The sequence below is a fragment of the Falco punctatus genome (assembly GCF_963210335.1).
Source record: "Falco punctatus genome assembly, chromosome: Z".
Taxonomy (NCBI): Eukaryota; Metazoa; Chordata; class Aves; order Falconiformes; family Falconidae; genus Falco; species Falco punctatus.
This window is the reverse complement of record NC_137586.1, coordinates 31,478,379-31,505,099: the sequence shown is the minus strand read 5'-3', so window position 1 is coordinate 31,505,099 and position 26,721 is coordinate 31,478,379. Positions and strand designations below refer to the sequence as shown.

Here is a 26,721-nt window from a genome sequence, read left to right as displayed (position 1 = left end):
CTTCGGGGACTCGGATGGCAACACAGTAGCCAAGGGCCACCTTGCACAGTGACACAGACATCCCGCTGCTACACAAATATAAGTCAGTCACCTTACTCTATACACACCCGGCAGCCCAGGGCGCCGGGAGCCCTCCTGCATGGCAGCCGGCTGGACACCGGCAGTTCCCCTTGAGTAGGGATGCACCTCCCAAGGGTCCTCCTCAAGCTGGAGAGATTCCTTATCGCATCAGATACTCGGTAAGTGAATTGGGAGCAAGTGCACCAAAAGTTTGTAAGCTCACCTAAGTGATACAAAGGACTGACTGCACATATGTAATCCTGTACGCATGAACTGTTGACCGAGTCTAGGACTAACTCTGGGTGCAACCTCACCTTGACTCCTGTCTGAGGGGTTTAGCACGCAAGGGGGTCCTCTCTGAACCTCATGACTCAATGCGAGGGTCTCCCAAACAGCTTTGTCTGAACCCGTTCTCTGTGCAGTAAATACTCGTGTACCTTGCCATCAAATCTAGTTAAACGACTTTTTTTTGTGTTTAACTGTTGGAGACCGTTAAACCGCTGTCTCATTTACCACCGAACTGCATTAACTCACTGTTTCATATCAATGCAGAATATATATTGCTTGCCTCTCCCTCACTCACTCTTTTCCTGACAACAGCTACTAACACCAAGAGGATTCTTGCGCTGGAAATGGCATTACAAATATCTCAGTGTAAAGCCATTGCAACACCACTTTAGGCATTACGTTAAAACAAATTTTATTCTGCCCCATCATTCCCCTCTTTCTCTTTAAGCACAATTTAAGAGAGCAGGACTTTGGTACTACTGTTAACACAAATTCTGAATACGTAAATGGCAAGGGGCCTGGAAGGAGATTCTCAAAGAGGAAAAGCTTGACTACATTTCAGGTCTGGCATTGCTTTAGACAGTAAGCAAGGGTAGTTACAGAGGACTGCTCTGTTCTTTACAAATACAGTGAAAAGCAACTAAAAGAAAACCATGCTGAGGTCACTGACTCAAGAAATTGTAAGAAGGAAAAAACCCGACCAACCCTATCAACCAAAAAACACACACACACACCCCTAAAAAATAGTGCCACAGTAATTGTGTTTTGTATAGCCAAAAAGAAACCAAATTCCTAGTAGTTATAAAAGAGATACCAAAATACAAAAGGTTTCTAGAGTAAATTACCAGGAAAAAAAAGTTGTAAGGTAAACAAATCACCAGTTAGAATACTCTCATGAGAGAAATCTCATCTTACTATACTTGGATGGACCGCTGCTCTGCTCTGGGCAAGAAGAAAAGGAGAGACAGCACTTCCCATCAGTCACTAAAATTCTCTCCACTCAAGAGACAGCTTTAATCTCTTCAAGTAAGACCACCAAAGACTGTATCACAGACAGGCTAGTCAGAGACTAGAAATAGCACACTGTCTTCCAACTACCTGATACAGAGTTACTCAAACTAGAAGATTTAGAAGTAAAGAGTTAAAAGAGATTCCCCATACTCCGTTTGATACGCCTTTCTACAGGAAACATCAGATGGCAGGCCCATTAAAAAGCAAATAGATTCATTTAAATGAAGCAAATAATCTGAGCAATGACTGATGAATGTTCAACAAGCTGCATTTGCTGATTACAGGAAAGTGAGGAGACTTCTTAGAGATTAAGTAGGTTGTTTTCATTGCGTGACGATGCTTTACATAAGCAATACAGTAAGAAAAACTGGAAGGATAAATATGACTTTTTTAGGAAAATACATTTATGATTTGAAATCACAAAAAATGAGAGTTGAATTTTAAACAATCACCAAAATTTAAAACTCACAACTCCAAACATTTTTTCTTATTAACATGTCATATCTTAAGTCTCAGCTTTTTACTGGCATAGTTATCTTACATTCAATTTCCATTTTTAGAATCCCCCCTTTCTTCTCCTCCAAAATTCTCATCTTACAGCTTTAGGAATTCTTTGTGTGCTTTTTCTTTTTTTTTCTCTATGCAAAAATAAACACACAGGGATAGCACTTCAAGACGTGTATTTCTGATTGTATTATGAGATGAAGGGAAGAGGAAAACAAGAAAAATATATTTAGCTAACAAAGCTAAAGAATGAAATTGGATCTTACATTTTTTGCATTTGCACTTTGCAAGGTTTATTTTTTGTGGGTTCATCTCTGGTATATACATGCAAATGCCCATACAGGTGCATGCATATATTATAACTGCTACTGTAGCACTCCAACAATCACTGTAGGAATGTTTAAGAAAGATTATTCTCAGTGCTAACAATTTCAAAATTTATCTCAATACACCCTCCCATTGCTGACAGTTAAGCAGGTGTTCTATTTCAACAAGCAGCAGTTCAGCTGCCACCTGGTAGGCGTAGGCTGACTTATCAGCATTCAGCACATTTCCACTTCTATCACTTTGAGCCATGAGAGATCACAGCCTGGTTCTCTCTATTCACTTTCTCACTGAATCCCATTAATTACAATTACACTTGGGTACAGCCTGCTTCCTCCCAAGACTAGGTGACAGAACCAAAACTTAAATATTTAACTATTCCTAGCATATTTTTTTTTTTAAGAATACAGGAATAATCAAGACACTGAAATAAGAACATCAACTCCCTTAACCACATCAGATGCGTGGTACTGAAAAAAATATGCTGGCATTCTGTGATATGCTACTTTTAAACACCTACCACTGAAAATTATACTGTTCAGAGTAATGTTCTGTAAATCCAGAACTATAAATCTAGTTATAAAACCTTCCAGTTTGGAAGGTTTCATCTGACACTTCATGATAAAGCACAAAGCTATGAAGGGAATCAGTATCTACCTATATATTACAAAAACCGAACCCAGCAACTACATTTCCATACGATAATATATCATTCAGAAAACAAACCACTTCTTATATGAGTAATTTATCTGAAAAAGCTTGCCTTCCAAAGCAGGCAGTATCATTCTAAATGCCTGCATTTCTTCAATTTTATACATAGGTTGATTTAAGCATGAAAACTGAAGTGATATTCCAAAAAGCACACAACAAATCAGTGGCTTCATCCGACACCCGTGATGCAGTGTTGGTAACATGTGGATGTTTTACTTCTCATGAGCTGTGCTCTAACAGTATCAGGGCCTCTTCTGCTTCTCACATCACCCTGCCAGCGAGGAGGCTGGGGGTGCACAAGAAGCTGGGAGGGGACAGAGCAGGGACACAGCGAGGACAGCTGACCCTGGTTGGCCAAAGGGGTATCTGAGATTGTATGATGTCGTGCGCAGCAATAAAAGCTAGGCGAAGAAGGAGGATGGAGGGGGACACCTGGAGTGATAGTGTTTGTCTTCCCAAGTAACCATTAGGCATGATGGAGCCCGGCTTTCCTGGGGATGGCCGAAAACCTGTCTGCCCATGGGAAGTGGTGAATGAATTCCTTGGCTTGCTTTGCTTGCGTGTGTGGCTTTTGCTTTACCTGTTAAACCGCCTTTATCTCAACCCACAAGTTTTCTCACTTTTACCCTTCCAATTCTCTCCTCCATCTCACTTGGCAGGCAGAGTGAGCAAGCGGCTGTGTGGGGCTTGGCTGCCAGCTGAGGTTATAGTATGGCAATACTATACATGAAACATTCACTTAAATATTGTTTCTATGGGCTATGTTTCATACTGTTATAAAAAAATCAGCTAAAACAGACAGCAAGCACTGCATTATCCTGTATTCTAGGTCAGGGAACACAGTAAGCTAAGTTTGTATACATAGGTCCACATGATATCAGTAAATAAACACTGCACAGGCTAAACCAGAAACCACTATTAATAAACAAGGGGTGTGGCGAGGACAGTTTACAGGACTACACTGCAGCAGGAATAGAATGAGAAAAAGTACATATTGCCTGGTTTTTCTGAACACCTTAGAACAGTCTGCACAGTGGGAAACCAAGAATCATAACCCCTTAATGCTCAAAGGGCTTTTACGACTCAGTATATAAAAAGATGTTCAGATGGGGACCTTCTGAATCAAGCTCTACTCTTCTGAGTAGGCTTACAAAGCTCTTGAATTTATAACTTGAGAATTTGCAAAATGTTCAGGATTTACAGTAAATATATTTAAGTAAAAAACAATGCAGTAGAAACATTTTTATTAGCTGGCACCTACGGGAAGTTCAAAGTGGAGAACAGTAAGGTAGAATATATTGTAGGAAAAAAGGAGAAACTGAATACTTCTGAATACTGAAAACAGCTATGTATGAAATTCATCCACAAAGAAGAAAGCCAGTTATTCTTCCCACTTTCAGTTTATGTACTTTTCTTATCAAATGTTCTCATCAAATTTCTAGTCTGCCACTACCTAGCAACACAAAATATCACTCACTCTTTTTCTAACATTACAGCTTTTGGAATGTATTTCAAGGTAAATAACAGGGGTTTTGGTTATACTCCACCTGAAACTTTTCAGATCATAACACTGATAAAGTTAAATTTCATTGTAACAGAAAAACAATATATAGACACACAAAAATGAAACCATTATCTTAAAATAGCAGGTATACAAATTAATACAGCTAGTTAAGAAGTGTTTCAGTCAACAGAAAAACACATGCAAACATGCATGGAAATAAAACAAAAACAAAAAATACTGGCAATGTCTTAAAAAACATAGAAACTTTGAGGATAAAGATTAGGATGGATACAAGTGTTCTCTGCTAGAAAGTCCCAAGCTAAATCATGTAAAACTCCAAATACCACAAGCATTTGTTTTCATCTTTTGAATGAGTCAGTGCCTAAAAAAAAAAAAAATAATAATTTTGCCTCACCTTTACTATAAACAAACCTTATAGTAATACAATCTAATTCAATGCATGAATGTAAACTTTTAAAATGAATACTACAGTACCTTGTCGAAAGGAATTCCATACTTTTTCAATACTGATGGAGAAATCAGAGTCATCTTGTGACGAAGAAAAGCATCACATCCTTGAGAGCTGCTTGGGAAGAACCCTAATAAGGCAAGATAAGAAAAACGGGGCATCTTTTAATTAAAAGAAGTTGGAAATTTTTGTCATATCTTACAACACTTAACACTGTTTAAACTTGGTTTAGAAATTTTTATCATGTCATTGCCAGATTCTGAGAGATAGATACAAAATTCAATGCACCTCCTAAGTTTTTCAACTGATTTTCACGGGGAGGGGTTGCAGGGGTTTAGGCGTTTTTTTGTTTATTAATTTGGACATTTAAATTTAGGCATTCTTTTCTTTTCCTTTACAGAAATATTTTGTTGTTGGGTTGGGGTTTTTTTACTGCATTCTGCAGCCCCTGAACAAATGAAAATCAACGGTAGTATATAAATTTAGAACTCCATGACTAGGTTTACCTAGCACTCCTCGACATCTGTACAGTGAACAAGCACAACTTTCAATCTAGGAAAGTCTAGAAAGCATGGCTACTTTCACAGAGCTATCTGGTATAACTAAAAACAGGCAGCCCTTTTTGCTTCTTTATATTTTGTCTTGATTTCTGTGAACAAAGAATACTTTATAAGTTTCAGCTTTCATGACTATTTATGTATGACTCCAGAAACCCTGCTTAGTTCATTAATTATATAATCCAGTTGATGAGAGCATGGGAATAAGTGAATGAGGGGAAAAGTGAAAAATTAAAGACAAGTTTTCAGTGTTAACTCAACTCTGGTATCTGACTCTCTAACCAGGATGCGAACCACCCCTTCAGCTACAGTTCAAATGAGCTACCCAATTTTTCCTTCTCTAAAATGAAAACATCAGGTTCTTGTCCCTTCAGCCTAACTATGTTACAGTAAAACCACTATGTTACAAGGAAAACTGGAGAAGGTAAGAAGAAAGAGGGGGAAAGTTTCCAGAACATTGCTAGTTTATGCCTTCCTGACCTCCCTCCAGACACCCTTCCAGAAAAAAAAGGTAATATTCTCAAAAACTCAAAACAACTCCTACAAACAATAAAACAAAAGAAAGGCACAAGAGTTAATGAAAGATAGAAGGTCTTGAAAATGTCAGACCGAAAAATGGAAGGAATATAGTGAAAGCCATCTAGCCATCTACTGCTTTCTCTGAATACTTGCTCTGAATCCCTCTTCCACGTAAGTACAGGTGTATTACATGCTCCAGGACGAACATGTGCTGGAGCCAAGGAATACCTGACTGCGTTACAATGGAATATCACTGAAGTCTTATAAAGCCACAGCACTAACATCAACAGAACTAGGTTGACAAAGGGGAACAATTTACTCATATAACTAGCAAAGATAAGGAAGTCTTTATTATCTTTATTATTATAAAAATAATAATCATTTATCTTTTCAGTATATTTAGCTTCTGTACCAGACCATTAGAAAGAATCATCATGAGACGTACTATAAGTAACTGCAATCCTTACATTTAGCAGTCCTGGATAATATATAATTTTACTGTATCAAGGACATAACATTAAAAAGTAATCCCTTTCTGTGAATTTCAACTTTATTGACTTCACTTTCTTCTGAAGAGTATATTTTTTCAAATGTTTCCAAGACTTCTGAACATAACAGTTTACGGTACTGTATATCATTTATTCTCAAGTGATTTCTGAGACTTCACAAATATTGGCAGGCTACCGCTAAAAAAGAAAATAAAAAAAAACCGACACAAGAGTAATTAAAAACGTAATTGTTTTAAAAATTTCTTAATTTTTCAGAAATTAAACTGGGGCATAAAGGAGTTCGCTACCTCAAACAGTTCCATAGGAAAAATACTGAGCAAACAAGAAGTCCTGGCTCTTTGTCTTAAGACTTTAAGAGTAAGTTCTCACTGCTCGTTGTACAGTTTTATAACAGCCCTCTCTCAAAACATACAGGTGGGAAAGATGAAGATTTTCAACTACTGCAGTACAAATTAGCCTGACTACTTTAAAAAAAAAAAAAAAAAGATAATGACATTTCAGAGAACGTTTTTTTACACAATTTTTTCATTTCTACCATAAACTTAGGTAAAATTCTTATGATAAGACAATCCAAATATAAAGCTATTTAAAAATTGTAATTTCTTTCTGGTTATAAAGAAAACATACATAATACTATTCTTTTACATTGGAGGACTACCTGAGAAACATGGACAGAAATGAAAGTAAAGCAAACTGTATTAAAAAAAAAATAAAATAAAATTACCAATTCTCTTACATAGCAACTTGATACTGGAGAATATACAGTGCCAGCTCTTCATGATTAAAAGGTCTCCTTAATGATGGTGTTAATACTGACTCAGAAAAAATACTTTTGATTCATTTATGCATAAAATGGTATTTTATGCCTGAAGAAGATCTTTGAGAGTGATCAAGATTGATAGATTACTTATGATTATCCAAGGTGTAAAAGTTTGTCCACAATAAGTGTATTAACCAGGAACACCACTCAATGATTCTTCAAACTGAATTATAACTGTTTTGCTGGAAAAGCCTGCTAGTTGCACAAAAGCAGTAAGAAGAGATCACCCAAGAAAAATACAGCAAAATAAATAACAAAAATGGCTAGACAAACGATAGAAAAACATTGCTTAGAGGACAAAAAATTAGCAACAGGACATTTATCTAGTCAAAAGGGCTTTCTGTCATCTCTTCACTGTGTTTGCACAAGTTGTGTCACTCACATAAATATCAGTTTGTCATTCACAAAAACAGTTCCATTCTTGGAGAAACTCACTCACTACTTGATTATTAAAAATAAAATAAATTTTAAAAAATCACTTTTAATAAATTAACTATCTAAATATTTTTAATGAATTGAGAAAAAATGATGAAATCTCAACAATTTGTCATAATATATAGTCTCCTCTAATTTCAGATTTTATTTCTTCTCACTGATGAGTCTATTTATGTCCATTATCGACCCTACAATTCCAGAACAATTTTAAGGTGATCACATTGTAAATGTTATATTCTTTGTACTTTTTTTACTAGAACACAGTCCTGGGAGAACAATTTTTTCTAATTTCTCAGACATAAGGCTAAGCAGCACTAAAACAGCAAAGGTGTAACGTACTTTTGTGCTGATCAATGTACTAGGAGCCCTGCTAAGATGCCCTGAGATCAAATTTTATTCAAATGTACCATTCTTTCTTTTTTTCCCCTCACCAACAGGCACAGAATTCTTCACTCTTTTGGAATTTCAAATAATGTTATGTTTCAAATTATAGTGCTTGGTAGGTACAGCTTTATCATTACATGCTTAATTGTCTTTTAGTCGGTGAAGCCAAAACAAACTAGCCCACAACTAGTGGGCTCCAGCAAATAAATTTCAACTACTTTGTCAGAACTAATGCCTATAACATAATGATAATAAACATAACTTGGAATCTGCAGCTTATGAGCTTCAAGAAATCTGTCTTGAGCAGCACAATCATAGAAATACACTGGAACATACCACAAAAAAAAGTGATTGAAAGTGATACTTGAGACAGGAAATAACGGGTATGAGAAGTAGCAAAAACCTTAATTTCTAAAAACGGAGACTCTGACTGAGGTTTTATCCCTGAGAAAACAAATGTTTTACCGAATTCTGCTACTGAAATATGCTTAATTAGCTCAATACACAATGATCCAAAACTTAAGCTATACGCTAAAGCTCCAAGAGATGAGGAATAGTTGTGACAACTCCAGCCAGAAGGCAAGCTTATTGCTGAATTCTAAGAAAGCTGCAAACAACACAGAACAGCAGAACACAACCTGCTCAAAATCTGTTAAGGGAAATTTACTGGAGAACATTTGTTGTGGTTACAGATCCCTCACAGTGAAATCAAAGTGCAGCCTACACAATCTGTACCACTATAAAATATCTTTTAACTCTGTCAAAGTCTACACTTACACACACTCAAATTTTCCAGTCTCATTCACCACCATTTTCTCAAAAGCACTCCCCTTCAATAAACAAGGGAAGAAAGGAAAGCAGTATTTCCTCATTACAAGACTGTTTATCAGAAGGTCTTTTGTTCTGCCCAGGCTGAAGTTAAGGTCACACAAGCTTTTCTTTCAGGAAAGAAGATCCCTGAGGAAGAACCAGTTAGCATATGTAAAAAATACCTAATAGCACACTGAATAGGGGACATTGCATTAGAAATACCACAAGACCCTTACAAATATATTAAATGTAGGCATATTGAAGAGATGCCTGCGACACACGAGAACCATTCTCAAATACCAAGCTGATGTTAAAATTAACAAACTCCAGGATCATCAACTAATCCTGGATATTTAGTGAAATCCCACATACAAAAGAAAAAACTGAAATCTGTCTAGACTGTTAACTACCATTCAAGCTCCGTACTACATTCATGCTTTTATGACACACACAAACTCTTAATCCATTAACGCTAATCCATTAACTCTAAATCAGTTCTACAAAAGCAGGTAATTTGTGGGAACTTGCATGCAACCCCTGTTTCTCAGATGATCTCTCGAGATGCGGCAGACATCTTCTACACCTAAATAGTTACATATAGCCATCTGTACCCTACTTAACTGCTTGGAAATGATACACAGACACAAAATGACAATTCAAAACAATTATTTCATAGGAGCTGATGAGCAAGATTCAAAATCAGTGTAAAACAGAATTAGGTTGCCCATTGATTTATGTCCATGAGAAAAAGACTGTCCAGTTAAATTCTTCAATCCATGATTTAAAGAAACACTAACATTCTCAACACCTAGAGCAGAATTAAGAGTAGTCTACAAAGTACGTACGTGATTCAGCACTTGGTGGCCAAATGTTTGGGTGTAAGCACATGAACTACAGGTAGAGTATATCCGTCCACCAAACTGTAAGTCCCACCCTGGCTTTTTAAAAACCTCATCCAGTTAACACAAGCAACAACAGCAAAGAATATGTGAAAACATGGGCTTGAGACTGTGTTAACAACCAAAACATGCTCTCAGAAGAATCTACTTACATATTCTGACAGATAATAAAGCCCAAAATAAGAAAATCTTACACAAGGTAAGCAACATTATCTGTACTAAAAAAATAAAACTTAATTCTTGAGTTACAGTCTTATCACTGGGCTGGTAAAGACATACCCTTTGTCAATGCTATTCCACCTCAGCAGACAATGACATTTCCATACAATTCCTGGGTTTTATGATCCATACCTTAGGTACAGGTCAAAGCCTTCGCATCTTTGGGAGAAGCTGTGAGCAGTGGGCACTAAGCAGATTCCTAGCTGTGTCTGAGGAAGACAGGGTTTCCACACAAAGGACACTGCTGCACTGAGAGTCTTTAAAGTGTACACAAAATAGTTCAGGGATAAAGAACATCGTAAAATAAGCTCAACTCTACAAATTACTGAGGGACAGTGAGCACTGATATCTGGAAGGCTCTTTTTCTTTTTCACTCTGAGTATCATCCTTGCATATCTCACACAGTTCATACCACATGACTGTATCACACCACAACTATCATTCACGCAAACTAAAGTGAATTGTGTTCCATTCCCTGGTTAATTACTGTACTCAAAAGATGTGGAACACTTGTCTATGGTACTAAGAATATGTCCATAGTGTTTTCAATTCAACTGTTCTGCCACAATCATACACGGACAAATTACAATAAACTACAGAAGAGTAATCCTACAGTTCTGTTGACTTAATAGTCCGTCGCCCTGTTATTACCTTGTATGATCAAGGATATCACAATTTGGCCAATAATAGACCATTATTTAAGCACACTACATAAAATCGTATTCCTAGGGAACTTTCATATCAAATTCTGATCAGTTAATGAATGAGGCTAGACTTCCTATCCTTTTCTACGCTTGCATACTCCAGTCTTCACCTGAAATTTTACAGTAAAGGGGCTGTATGTTGAGTTTATTAATATTAATTGAAAATATAAATATAAAATATGAAAAAAATAAATTTTGTAAGTTTAATATAAACTTACAACATAAGAAAGAGAACACCCTAAACTGCAAATATCTTTAATGTAATTTAACTTTAAAAAATAAAATAAATTAATGCAATTAAGCTCTAAGTTACGGCAATTTTTTACATATGTAGATCTTCATTTAATGGACTTAAAACATGCAAAATATTAATCAGAATTCAATGATCTGTATTCTTGGAACACAGGCAGAGATGAAAGGAGGACTGACTTGTCTAGTCCTTTCATTTTCAGATTTTACTTTGGTAGGAATAAATACAAACTTTATATAATTTATTTAAATTCATTTCCAGCAATTTGAACTAATTTGATTTAAAATTCTGTATTGCACATAAAATAAATTAGCAGGCTGAGTTTGTGTGACAACAATCCTCACAAAGAAGCAGTGGCAATTTGTGTACTATACGAAGCACAGACTACAAAAGCAGCTGTGAAATATGTTGTTATACACAGATAAATACGTTACAGCCTTAAGTTTAGTATCTCCAAGATGCAACTTTCCTAACTTAACCCATGTAACTATCAAGACAAAGTTCAATTCTTTAGCCACTCAAGTTTTCACATTCAAGGCCCTTGGAAGTTATGACAGTTCTATATCTAGTTTCATTTCAACAACTATTTACACTTGTTTTCATACATAACAGGTAATGATTTTGGCATTAAAGGAATTAATTGATACTATACACGATACAAAGTTTTTATAACACCTCTCCACATTCACAATATAGTATACTTTAGTTTCTTCTTTAACATAACTGAACACCACAGATGTCATCTCCCCTCTAAAACAGTTACTGTGATTAAATCACCTATTCAAAGATCTTGAAAATCCTTCAAACTGTAATTTCTGATTTGCCACTCTGCTTCTATTCTTTTTATTTTCTAACCCATTTTGTGAAACAAAGAATCCTTAAGAATACCATGGTACTACAGATTAACATAACAAGTATAGAAACTGCAGCTAACAGCTCACTTGAGATTTTTATTACATTTACATCTATATAAAATTGAAAAAAACCTACATAAATAAGAAAGCAGCTGAAGGGCAAATTCAAATTGTTGTCTTTATTAGATGCAAGTCTAATGTCTTTCAGATAAAGTATCTGTAGGTGCCACAGTCAATCAAGACTTCAATGGAAAGCAAAAATGAAAGCATTCATGCACAAAAGGTGTGTGGAAATTGCAATGTGCAGACAAAATAATGGAAAATATTCTAGCCTTCCTTTAATTTTATGTATCAACTTCTGCCTTGACTTAGACAACCTGTCACATTTAATACATTATTTTATTATTTTAATTATTTAGGAGTATTTGATTACTTCAGTAGGCACCTGGTCATCAGAGCTAACCTTCTTGAATAAACTACTTATTTTTTTTCTTCAGATGTTGTACTTATGCAAAAATGATTAAAAATATTTTCAATGCACATGTAATTAAGCATGAAGGTCTCATTTACACTATATTTTATTATTGTTTACTATTAAGTGACTTGCAGCTATGCACCTTGCTTTACATTTTCATTTTTTTAAGATACCTGACTACAAAACTCTGACTGTATATTAGCAGGCAGCAGTTGCAAAGTAGAAGATCACAGAGGTCTTAACCTCCACAGCACAGAAATAATCAAAAGAATTAGTTTCCAAAAACAAACAAAGAAACAAAGAAACGCACCAAAACCGAATGTGTAAGTCCAATTGAGCATAAACCCCATAATCTTTATTCTTAAGAGCTACTGCATCATCTTCTACATTCCATTCTAAGCTATTAGCTAGACCAAAACTATCATGGAAACACCATACTCACAGAAAAACATCACAGAAGACATAGCCAAATACTAAAAACTTAGAAAATGTCAGAGAGGGTTGTCTGTGAAACTAACTCTACTATCTTATATTGCTGTTACAATAAAAATATTATGAGTATTTAGTTTTTCTACAAAAATCCAGTTTCATTCATTGAATATAATGGAATAAACAACTATCTGAAATTTTATCTTCACTGTTTAGTATCTGATTCTATGTTTTATTTGCTATTTACTATTCAAAACATTGTTCTGAAACAAAAATAATTGTTTTGATGATACATAATTTGTCAAGGAAAGTAGTTTTCCATTCACCACACTTTTTTTTTAATTGGACTAACATACAATTAGTAGCAGTAGTAGACAAGTTGCTTCCATGCAGATGTGCACAGATCAAGGCTGAGTGACATGCCTACACAATTTCTTTAAATATAGCGATCAGTAAGGATCAAGGAGAAGCCAGATGCCTTTCTGTACTACCTTCTTCCAGCAGTTCTCGACCTAAGAACCATTACACTGGCTGAGATTGATGTAGCAAATCCCGTTTAGCCTGTTGTCCAATTCCGACTCTGGCATTTGGACACTAAGACACTGTTCCCCCAGTCTAACTCTTGGCTTCTGACCAAGTGCTTTTGTGGAGCTTTCCACTTCTCCCCATGCATTACATCCCATACCTCTTACTGTATTAGGCCAACATTATCAGCAATAAGAGGTCTAGAGCACTTCAGGCCACAGTTTTCTAACATACTTTCTTAAACTATATAAGTTCACATTAAGTGACTTCAAAAGTTCTCAGGTAGCAAAGCATGCATCTTCAAAAGTTACCTACTTCCTGATTTTGTACAGGTTACTCCAATTACCTGGGGAAATTAGGGTATCTCCATGAAAATTGTGAAGGTTGTTTCAGCTCACAGCGAACAATTCCATGCCTCAATGCCACACCTCAATGCCATTAATTTTTAGGAGTGAGCAAGTGTTGCTGAAACTGCCCATTCTCTTCCCTCCATCTCAAAAAAAGTTTTGACACACAGTTATTACAGAATGTTTAAACCCAAATAGCTTTAAAACACTGCACAGCTACAATCCATCAATATGAAATCTATAATAAATGCCAGAGCAACCATACCACATCAAATGAAAACTCTATCTACCCAAAGATCTCATTCCCAGTGAATGTCAAAAGTGGATGTACTGAGAAATGTCTAAATACAGCATGAAATCTTTGCTTCCTCTGAGTAACGTAGTACCAACAAGTTGCTGCTCCAAGAATTCCAAAGGCAGATGCAGTTCCTACACTCCTCTAACAGATTTCTTTGCTAGTGTTGTCCAGTTTCCCCCCTTAATCCATGCAAAATTTTAGAATCCACCATGGACAGTGAGGAGTTCATGCTGTCAAAGGAGTCAGCTCCTCCTGTTTGTGTTTTGAACCTGGTAAGACTTTTCAAGTCTCCAGCTGTAATGGAAGACCCAGCAAACACTCTTTAGTCACTTTTTCCATGCTAAGTCATGACAGGTCTTTATCACACACCCCCTCCCTTCATTTGATACTCTCAGATTGAAAAGTTAGAGCTTACTAACAATTATTAAAATAAAAAGGCAAAATTTTCACCAGTCCTAGTGTCCCTCTCTGAAACTTTTCTGATTTTCTATTCCTATGACTCCTTGCTCATTTCCTGTAGATCCTAAAAAATAGCATTGAATGATTCTACCATATGTCAGTGTTACTTGCCCAGTCTACAACATGTATCAATTTGTTTGCCAGTAAAAAACAAAAGCTTCAAGGTAAGCATATGAAGAGTTCTATACTTCATGAGTTGGAGACAGAATCTGGAAAGCAAAAAAAATGAGTGACAGCTTTACCAACTGAAAAAATGGGAAACTTAGGAATAATAAATGTAATTATCCTGGCTGAAATCCATCTTTCTGAGACATGTTTTTAGGTTTGCAAGTTCACAGGTCCTGACTTTCACATATCAGTGATACATACCATCTTACTATTCTCAACAGCAGTTTAAAAATAGGTCAGAAAAAGTCATGCACCTATATGCACAGAAAATGTGTATGAAAAGAAAATGCACAAAAATCTTCAGAATATGGTCCTGATACACTGTAGTGGATTTGCATGGCACGGTTTTGGTAATGGGGGGTGCTACAGGGGTGGCTTCTGTGAGAAGCTGCTAGAAGCATCCCCCACATCCAACAGAGCCAATGCCAGCCAGGTCCAAGATGGACCCACCGCCGGGCAAGGCAGAGCCCATCAGAAACAGTGGCAGTGCCTCTGTGCAAAAAAAAAACCTGCAACAGGAGAGAGGAGTGAGAACATGGGAGAGCAACAGCTCTGCAGACACCAAGGTCAGTGAAGAAGGAGGGAAAGGAGGTGCTCCAGGCACCCGAGCAGAGATTCCCCAGCATGGTGAGGCAGGCTGTGCCCCTGCAGCCCATGGAGGTCCATGGTGGAGCAGGTCTCCACCTGCAGCCCATGGAGGACCCCACGCCAGACCAGGTGGAGGCCTGAAAAAGGCTGTGACCTCGTGGGCAGCCCACACTGAAGCTGGTTTGCTGGAAGGACTTGTGACCCCATGGGGGACCCGTGCTGGAGCAGTCTGTGACTGAAGGACAGCACCCTGTGGGAGGGACCCGAGCTGGAGCAGTGTGTGGAAAACGGCAGCCCATAAGAGGACTCACACTGGAGAAGCACATGGAAGCGCATGGTCCCATGGGAGGGACCCCACGCTGGAGCAGGGGAGAGTATGAGGAAGAAAGAGCAGTAGAAACAACGTATGATGAACTGCCCACAGCCCCCATTACCCATCCCCTGTGCTGCTGCAGGGCAAGAGATAGAGCAATCGGGAGTCAAGCTCAGGAAAAAGGGAGAGGTGCAGGGAAGGTGGTTTTTCTGATTTGAACAGTAATAAATTAAACTAATTTTCCCCAAGTCGTGTCTGTTTTGCCCATGACATGAACTGCTAAGTGATCTCCCTGTCCTTCTCTCGATCCACAAGCCTTTTTTTATATTTCCTCTCCCTGTCTGGTTGAGGAGCAGAGTCATAGAGCATCATTGGTGGGCACCTGGCATTCAGCCAGGGTCAAACCACCACATACACAATATCTAATTACCAGCTTTCAATAGGTATAAAGCATGGGCTGCCACACCAAGAAACATGTCTATTCTAGTTTTCAGAACTTGCACTCTTAATTTATAAACAAAAACAGAAATACAGTGTTACTGAAAATAAAGAAAATTACTATGTGAGAAGAATTTTCCTATAGACTAGTGATTTTTGTCCCTTAGATCTAAACCTTACACCAACATCTGCTCCTTTTCAATAGATGTTCCTCACAGTTCTGGGGGCAAAAGCCAGTACATGCTTTGGCTAAACTGGATTTATATACCTGCTTACTGGCCAGCAGGCTGCTACAAAATAAGACGTAGTCTTGGTACATCTTGTCTGCTTCCCCTCTTCCCAGAGGTACTAACCAGGTTCACATCCTCTACCCAGCCATTAACTTTCATGAAAATTCTGGAGACTCAGCTGTCTTCAATATTTTTATCTTTGCATCAAATTTGGCTAAGAAGATTCAAAAGTTATCAAGATGCTATGACAAGAAGAAGCATGGGCACAGAGGAGACAAAGATACTAGCAATTTAAAGCTAATAAACAAGAAAATACTAAGCCTTGCTTTCCTAACATAAATATGTCAGTACAAAATAAACTTCTAAAAGAAAAAAAAATATTTTGTTTCTTAAGAATTCCTCAGAGTACTAGAAAGTGTTCCTTGTTTGCAATCATACCACTGATTGATAAAAGTCACATAACACCAAGTAATAAAACACAGTAAGGTGAGTCAAGGACAATGTTTTCCACTCTGCTGGAGGTTTGTCCTTCAAACATCTTCATATGGATATATTGAAGATATTACCTTGAGCTAGTCTTTCAAGCCGTTTCCCATGCTCTGGAGGAACAGCATACCTAAAATTCATATAAAGAAAAGGATGAAATGCTTAAAGACATAACTACTACAAAAGCCATGATTCATGTATGATAAATGTCTAAAAATACAGAAGCCAAAAATATTAAAGCCTGAAAAATTACACAATAAAAATATACCAATTTATCAGGAAAAAATACAGAGGGTTTTTTTGAGAAAAATATTTTAGCTTATTTCTAGTTTAAACATTATAATATGTAGTTCAAGAATGATATATTCAGTTTAAAACCATGCATATTGACAGTATTTGGTATGATCACACCAGTCCAGTTAAAAAAAAAAACACATTTACTTTCATTTTGCAAATGAAACAAAAACAGATAAAATAAGTCTAATTTATATAGGTTTAATTTGTTTGACTTCTACTATGCTTCACAAGACACAAGAGTTCAACAGAAAAACATAAGCATTAAACACCTCTATTTTTTCCTATAACCAATGCTGTGGAATAAAGGGGTTACTTGTCTTTGTAAAATCATTTCAGTTAGCATTAAAAATTATTTAATGAATCCACTTTCTTTAAAGAAATGTACATATCTTGGAATCACTCTGTTCTTACAATACATTATTTTTTAAAGATTCCTTATGCTATCTGCAATGAGTCAGTAACAGCCCAAAAGAACTGGAATTAACCTCATGTTATTTTTAATGTTTCTTTCTGCTTTTATGAACACTGTTATTCACATGTTCATAGATATACTGGATGTATTAATTAGGCTTCATTATTGACTGTAACAGCTTCAATATAACAGGCATTTGTTTCCGTCTAAAGTTGCAACAGCATTAGATTCACTCTTCTCCATAAAAAAATACAGCTCACAAAAGGAGAAAATGCATATTCAGTGGTACAACATAGTCCAAATCCATGTTTTCAAACTAAGTCAACATACTGCCTTTTTCTTTTACTACACTGTAAGCACAAGTTTCATTAACGTGCCCTGACAATTTACTCAGTATAACAAGAGAAGGACCCCAGGCCCCCCATTTTGCACAAGAAATAAACAGCCCCCTACCTCAAGGTCTCATTTGCACACACACAATTTTACTCTATTACAACTGAAACTCCTACCTAGAGGCAAGACCCTCCCAGCACAAAAGTCAATGCTCTAAGCTGACCTGTAGCAAAATACGCCTACTGACAACACGCTACAAATGATATTAAACAAAGACTTTCAGCTTAACTCTGCTCAATGTCTACAGTCTTAATCAGAATTTCAGTCTTACAAAACTGAAATTTCTCTCCACTTGTACTTCAAAAGTGTTTGTGCCTCTTCTCCACTCTGTATTACACATACATCAGTGTATACAAAGTAATCTAAACTATAGGTTTGCATCTTTCACAGACCAGTGGAGACAAATGCTATGTACAGCATTCTATACTGTGCCGCATGTCATTAAATACACAACTCCATAAAGTAAAACATGAACAGACAGCATTTATATCTAATGAAACCTTCAAAACTAGAGACTTTGCTTTACACCTGTCTCTAACTGGACTGCTATTCTTCATAAAGAGTTACTCTTCCAACAGCACATGTTACTACAGTTTTTTGATAAGCCGCAGCCACATCCTTCCATTTGTACATGTAAATATGTAAGTACTTATCACTATTATAAAAATGCAAAACAGGACAATGAGATCTCTCTTGGAAAGTTAAAATGGGACGCAGTTTAGCTGGGCTATAGCTGTTTATTTAGCTATAATAAAATTCTCAAGCAATAATTCATTCAATGCAAGCTAGTGCTTTTCATCATTGTCTTCATTTGGGGTCTGTGGTAACTTCTACTCCTCAATTTCTTTCCACTGTTGCCACTGCTCTTTCCTCACAGCTAAGAAAAGGACAAAGGAAAGGAGACCATCTTTAGACTATCAGACATGAGAAGCCCCAAAGTTGATCTCCAGGCCCTTCAGGGTTCAATCCTACCACAATGTCTTAGAAAACTGAGCTTTTTTTAACACATACGCACTTGCCTTGGCTATCAGTCAAATAACAGTGACACGAGTCTTAGTTGTGTAAGATCCCTGCACTACTGGTACAGAACACAAAACATAAACTCCCAAACTCAGGTCACTAGGAGAAAAAAGCATTCACTCTTAGTCTCAATAGTTAGCTCATATGAGAACTTCAGCAGTGTTAAAAGCTTCTGGAAAAATATTTTTCATCATCTTGTGTCCAGCTTCCTTTTGGCTACATTATCAAACAGCCACTAACGTTTGTTTTACTTCCCACACTTTAAGGTCAGCCTTCTTAAAAAGGAAGATGTAATGGTCATTAAATGCTAAATCACTACAAGGCAAAGAGAATGTTTCTCAGATAACAAGCAAAGAAATGGACAAAAAAAGAAGAGATAAAACGGGAAATGTTGATGCTAACTACATTTTAATTTTGTTAGTTCAGGAAGACATAGTAATTATGAAAAGAGAGACAAAAGCTGAAAAGTCAGTGTTCATTGCTAGTCATACTACAAAGACAGAAAAATTTATAGTACATATACTTCTCAAGTATTGTTCAAAAATATCTTCTGAAATACATAATTAATTGCCCTGATAGTGGCAACAAGATAATTACAAATAAGTAATAAACATTAAATCTAAGCCATTAACTTTGTTTATGAAGACAATATATATGTTATCAAGATTAATCCTACCACAGAATTTCTTAGTGTACTTCAAATAAGATCATAACTCCTCTGCCTCTTTTTTTTTTTTTTTTTAATTATAAATAGAATCTCAGTCTTGGACAATAACATTCACCATTTCTTCGTGAACTAGTGACAATGCAAGTTCCTGGTTCTACCTATAATCTTCAAAACCCCAGCAGAGGCAATAACAGACAGTAGTCTGTCCAACAGCAGTTATCACTCAGTCCTGTCTTTAGCTCAGAAAACATGGTTGGTGACAATTAGGACAGCTGACTTCATGAAATGAAAAAACAATGTTCTGGGAACTTAGCTGAAAATAACAATTCACAACCTGCTTATTTTTAGTAAATATTTTCATTACTATTTGATTTGATTTTATACTGAGATGCAAAACCTAAATACCCTTTGAGTTACTTTTACCTTTACAGTTTCTGTTCTATGAGAATGAATTTATTTTTTCAACAACTGCTAGTTCATTACAGTAAAATAGAAGTTTCACCTTGCATGGCAAACAAAGAGAATCCAGTAACAGGAAAAAATAAAATATGGATTTTATTCAAGTTTAATTAGGAATGTTCGGATGTTGCACAGAGATGCAGCCATATAACAACATGGTTTAAAAAATGCTTCCTCTCCTTTCATTTTCCTTTAAGCCCAAACTGGAATCTTTAGTACAACTCTACTTGAAGTTATTAACAAAAAGCATGTGGACCACAGATGAAAGTGCTTAACTCAAAAGAAAACACAGAACAAAATTACAGGGTTCAAAAGGAGAAATAACTAATAAACATTTCAGAAGACATAAGGCAAAGTAATATTGTACCTCCACAGAAGTATCAACTATTTCTAATTTCCTTTTGAGAGATTGTTGCAGAAACATTAGACAAAACCAAATAATTCTGCTGTATAAAAAGTGCTTATGGAACACTGGACTAAAAACACTTCTATGAACTGTCAACAAGTATTTTGAAATCATGCCAGGGCATGATTTCTTGTACATTTCTAACCCTTTCCCTGGTTACAGTATGATATAACCATTTGATTCTTTTGATAATGACTGTAGGCCATGAAAAACAAACCACTTAAAGCTCCTGCATATTCAAAAAGCAAACTAAGAAGGTTTAATTTCTATACAGATATCAAAATGAGACTGGAGGAAAGGAGGAAAAAGTTCAAAAATAAATTTTGATCAGAAATACCATTATATTAATGTAATGCCAGGGTAGAATACAGGAAAGCAGCCGAGTTGAAAAGCTAGGCTTTATATTTATTTTCTTATTCAATCATCTTTGCCTCTTTCCCATATCTGCATACTGCAACTGTTAAAAAGTCAAGCTTTCCAGTCTTAATTTGGAAAAGCTCATTTTAGCTCAGCTACTGGTAAAAACATTGTATATAACTTGGGATTACATGTTTGTAATAGTGCTCCTGGGCCTGTCCGTGACATTATCATGCATAAAAATTTCAAAATCCCCCTCTTTTTAGATCTGCCTACTGGCTAGATTTGACAGTTCTCCAATTCAACACGCTTGCTCTAACACTATTATGAAGCATCTAGTTTCACCCATCTACAGTATGCAGAACCTCAGGGCTTAATTCAGGCTTCTGAAATACTTCCTAGAATGAGCAGCCCAGAAGTTAAGCATGGTATCATAGCTCATTACTTTAAGGCTCTTTGCTAAACCAAGTTTTCATAAAACAGATTTCCTATTTATCTATAGTTGCTTGTCAATTTATAGTAATGAACATATTATTTAAGTAATTCTAGCATTGCTTCACGATCAGAAGCAATTCACCACATAGATTGATTAGCTGTAACTTCTACAAGGTCAGGAATAAAATAAATAAATAAATAAAATTGAGATATGAGAATTTTTACAGTAGAAGCTACCAAAGCTTCTTACAAAGATCGGACTGAAACAAAACACTTTCAGCCCACAGCTACTAAGTCCTTCAAGAATAATGCAACAAGTATCTGTACATTTTTAATCATAAAACCCCTGTAAGAGCAAGGAAGAAATGATCAACTGTATTTTTGCTCCATTCTGAAATGTCCTCCTGGGCCTTCTCAAAAAAAATGTCCAAGTAGTGAGAAAATATATCACAAACCAATCAGAATTTCTGTAATAACTTCACAGAAGTAGCAAATAATCTGAACTATAATGTCAGTAAAATTAAATAAATGCAATTGTATGTGATTAAAATGTTTTCACATTATTAAGAATGTTGATTGGTATTAATTACTGAAAATCATTGCTATTTATATTAATAAGTATATTATAAATATTAATACATTAATTGAATCCATACTTTCATAATTTAGCATTGAAGCTTCTCTTTTTGTAACCTCAAGTTAAAAAACTACTATCTTGTTTTTAAAATACTGATATAAGAGTATTTACTTTAGAAAAATTAACTGCAGCATAACATTAAGTATTACAGTTGTGTTTTATGAAACAAAATTTTAGATAGAACTTTTGAAAGCATCCTTCATAATCTACTATTGCAGCTAAAAATAAACACGGTGATCCCATTTTTCATCTGCATCTGAATTAGGTCTTCCATTTCTCTTTATTCCACTGTACAGACTTGGTGTGTACTTACGATTCTCTCTTTCACCTTTAATTAACCACAGAAACATGACTGTAGGTTGGCCATGACTAATATCCACTTAGCATTAAGTACTGTTTAAATAAACTTCAATAAATAAATCAGACTTTAGCCAAGATTCTTACTAATGCATTTTTCAGCAGCACTGCTTCAGAATTTCAAATTTTTTCAGCAAGACCTACACAAACTATCAAAACTAAGTGTTCTTCAACCATCAGCATCCACCATAAATCTAGAAAAAGCTTCTATCACCAAGCTTGTTCCAACATGAAAATCAAGACATATTCAAGTTGGAAATTAAATCAAACTACTCCCTCAGGGAAACTGCATTAGAAAGAGGAAAAAGGACAATTTGTCTTCATTGGCTGCAAAGAATGCCAAAAATCCTAAGTACCTGCAACGTGCTCTGTGAATTGAATAGCTGTAATTGTATGACAGCCAAGGACATCCCACCAGAATGAGTCACATGCTTTTAGTTTAGTCTATGTGTTTCCACAGAAGGTGAATTTTGCTTTCATAGCAAGAAAAGCAGTGGAGCTAAATGATAATAATAGATACATGAATATAAAGATCTCAGAATTCTTTTTCTTTTTCCGAGGACCTCATATCATCGCTCCCAAGATGGAAAATGCAAGCTGTAATAGCATCACAGAATGATGACTATGTGGTGACAAGTCCCTAGTTTCCAAGAACAGAAAATAAAACCTGTATTTTTCCTTATTAAGAAAAAAAACCTAAGGTTAACTAGTAAAATAGATTTCCTGTAAGTCAGTACAAAATTCTATGGGTCAGCACAAAATTATATGAACTGTCAGTCATATTCTGATTTTCACAGCTGACCTGCCTTGCATTCCTCTAATGTTCAGGACAAACCCCCCCCACCCAAAAAAAAAAAAAGAAAAATCAACGCAAACAACAACAAAAAAAAAAGCAAAGGGGGGGGGGAGGCAGGCAGCGGGGTGAAGTTCAACAGATGGGGTCTCTTGACCTCGAAAGCATTTCAGGTTATTAATACATGTAATAACCTTCAAAATTTTAATAAAATGAAAATAAATTTCCATCTATGAATGAACATAAAAACACAGTCATTGAGCTTGCACAGTAAAATGTATTAAAGACAAAAACCTATACAATTATAACACAATTTTACTGGAACAATCAATACGAATATAAAAATTCAGTCAGATTTCTTAAATCTGGTCTTTCTGTCTATGTCTCAGGAAGTAATTATGCAAATCTGCACCACATGAATAACATTTTTCTAGTCATCATTGCAAAGAAGTTGCGTTTTTTACTACAGAATCTTTACTACAGTAGCTCTGCTTAGCTCTCCTGAAACTACAAAGCTGAAATATGAAGTAGTCTGTTCCTTCCATCACTAAAAGCATCAAAACCCACAGATCAGCAGACAAGGTAGTTCAGGAGATTGTTCATTAGCTTTTGAAAACTTCCTTCTCTAACCTATACACTTCAGTTAGAAAATAAATGGCCACATATATTGTAGACTTACAGCTTATGCAAAATAAACAGTATTTAGGTATTCCAGTACCTAAATGGCTGATAGCAAATGTAACAGTGCAAAACCCAGTGAAAAAATAACAACCCAAACTTCTGGTCAAAGAGAAGAACGTAGCTTCTTCTTGACCTTCAAAGTGAGAGCTGAAAGTTATTTATCAGGCTGATCTTGTTGCTGCACTTGAATGGGGGAAGGTAAGGTCCTCTTTTTCTCTAATTCTATATTTTCAAGAGCTTTATATTTCTCAGAATACAGATTAAGAAAACTGTACCTCATAGCTAAAAACATGTAAGTAGACACAAACTAGAAAGAACTAGCAGCACAAATGGTTGCAAATTAATTGCAACTTTACCCACAGGTTTGGGAGTCTTAAAAGCTTAATTCAGTATTGGTTTTCAAGTCAACCTATATATTAGAAAAGTAACTTCAAGCACCATCTTCTTTAACATTCAATATCACAGAACGATAGAAAAGTTTAGGCTGGAAGGGACCTGAACGTCATCTAGCCCAGCCTCCTGGTCAACATATGGCTAACTTCAAAGACAGATCAGTTTGTGCAGGCAACATACAGTTAAACTTTGAAAATTTCCAAAGATTAAGACTTAGCAGCCTCCCTAATTAACCTGTTACAACATCACTGTGAATTACTTTTTCCTTCTATCAAACTGAAATGCTCCTTTTTGCAAGTTGTGATTATTGCTACCTTTCCTTTGTTATGTCAGTGCATCACTGAGAAGAGTTTGGCTCCATTTTCTCTACAATCTCCCTTACCACAGATTACAAGCCCAGAACATACAACTTTTACAGAAAAATTCCTAAGGCATCTACAAACAAGTACAAGTCAGCTCACAAGACATTTGTTTGTGCAAACACTTAATGATTTGCCCCTAAGGACTGCAGAAAACCTCTCCCCTTACTTTGTCTATAGGCGTCTTAATATTTCACATAAGAGTCCTCTTAGGATAATCCATACTGTAAGAACAGAAAAGTGAATTTCCAGATTAAAAACAAAAAGCTCTGACAATCCAGAAAAGTTTAGTAGTTCTCATGATAGTATTCCACATGGCTGGAAAAAACTCACAGTAACATTTTCAGAGATGCTAGACATTTGGGCTATAAAGAAATGAATTATTTAAATAAGCATGAAGCTTCTTCAAGGAAAACCTTTACAGATACTTCACTGACCAACCCCATTAAGGGCATCAGCAGAGGGGAAAAAAAATATATCTATATAGGTATATATCAGAAGCACTGTTACAAAACATGCATTCACATTATCCACAGTTAGTAATGAGGGAGCCAAGAGAAAAATATTCAAGTATCAATATCTATCAATACTCTAAACAAGGAACATAAGTGTATAGTTTTGGTTTCTTGAGTGGGCTTTTTTGAGAATATAAAAAATTAAATTCATTCTATCCCATAGCCTATCTTGCAGAATAGAAGTCCATCTTGACTGGCAGTTACCATCATCAATAAATGAATGTAAAGCCTAACAGAAAATTCCAAATATATTTAAACATTAAAGTAGTATTCTCTTTTCTGCCTTTCTGGTGACTTCACAGACCCTACGCTTCATTTTACAAACTGCATCTTTCAAATCAAAGAAGTGGGTTGGATTGTTGTGTCACTTGTATTGCTTTTTGTGCAACTGGGTAATTGGTTACTCAGTACTGCCGAAATTTCTAAGTGTAGGCAGTACATAAATCTGAATCCACTTAATTTTAACACATGCATAGTATCATGACAACTATAGATGGAAGAAAAACTGGTGATCCTTGTCAGGTGCTCAGTTAAGTGGTATGTTTTACAAGTGGGGCAACTTTTACAACAGTATTATTCAAAGTATGAACATAAAAACACATCAAAAAAGAAGAATCATTGCTTTATGATACAAAACCTACCCACCCAAGCAAGATGGTCATCAGACAAGCAGCCTCTTCTATTCACCCAAATATTCTCATCTCACTGACAAGAAACAGAATGCGAAATATTGTGTTCCATTCTTCCATAGCCAGGTACATGTACAGGTAATGGATAACACCATCAGCTGCAAGCTAATTCTGTGTGATGCTAAATACTTAACCAAACTACTTCTCCCAAAGCCTATGTTATATATTGACAGAGGAACAACAGCTGAGTATTTTTCCTGCTAATTACTATTTTAAAAATTCCAAAGCTACAAACTCATAAAATGTTGTTACAAGTAAACTTACAGATTTTTCTCAATGAACTTAATTCACTGGCTTCACAGCTGGTAACAGGCAATTTGTAACCTCCACACTATATTAAAATAATGCTGTCTATCTAGTTCCAGACAATGGGCTCAGAATCTCATGCCACTTTCTATAAGGAACACTAATTTTCTCTACTGTCTAGGTCATTAATATTTATTATATATAAACATGATAAATACAGTTTAAAAATATGAACAAGTTGAAATCTCATAAACTTAATTTAGGAAGTTAATACATTTGCTGTTTTGACATGGGAAATTTCAAAGTCTGTTACCACTTAAAAAATTTCCCAACTTAACCTAAAAACTTCAAGGAAGAAAATCCTCTTCTAAGGCGGGGGGGGACGGGGGGGGGACACACGACGACATCTCTCCTTTTCCTCTGAAGTTCATAAAGTTCTCCCACTTTATGGAGAACATTCAAACTACCAAATGATTGCTTCGTTTCAAGCACAATGATAATCCTTTCAGACTACTGACAAACCAATGTACTGCTTGATTATAGGTACCTTTTTACAATCAGAATCCCTATTTTCATTAGTCATTGATGTGACCCCTAATACTCTTATTTCTGTCTTCTCTGATAATTAGCAGAAGGAAGTCTTGTTAATCCTTTTCTAATTTGAGCATAAATGTGCTCCTCTCATGGAAGTTTTATACATTACTCCCATTTTTCAAACTAAAAGTTTGCACTTCACTGTAATTTTCTACATGTCTTATTTTTCTTAGACATAGAATATAACTAGGAAACATGTCAGTTCTGTCAGTGGTATGCATAACTTGTGCAAAGGTAGCAAGACTCTTCCATTCATGCTGAACTCTGTATCACTTGGCCAGATTTTGACCAGTCTTCGTAAACTGCTGATCACACTGAAACTCCTATTAATGTAACCTGGAGAGCCTGTCAGGACCCAGACAAGTCTCTTAACCCATTTACTTTATTGCAATATTTGTTCTTAATTTGCACAATGTCAGCATCA

The 26,721-nt window shown here is 35.9% G+C and overlaps 1 protein-coding gene across 14 annotated transcripts in view; it reads right to left on the bottom strand.

The window, feature by feature from the left end:
- The window catches only part of KDM4C (lysine demethylase 4C), a 308,684-nt gene that overhangs the window by 220,736 nt on the left and 61,227 nt on the right, over positions 1–26,721 (bottom strand). For 13 of the 14 annotated variants that reach the window (XM_080372288.1, XM_080372287.1, XM_080372289.1 and 10 more), the window contains 2 exons: positions 16,668–16,717; positions 4,898–5,001 (listed from right to left, as the gene is read on the bottom strand). In XM_080372288.1, the coding sequence (XP_080228414.1) occupies positions 4,898–5,001; positions 16,668–16,717 (154 nt within the window). The remainder of the gene's footprint in view (positions 1–4,897; positions 5,002–16,667; positions 16,718–26,721) is intronic. The other variant, XR_013924893.1, reaches the window with a different exon arrangement.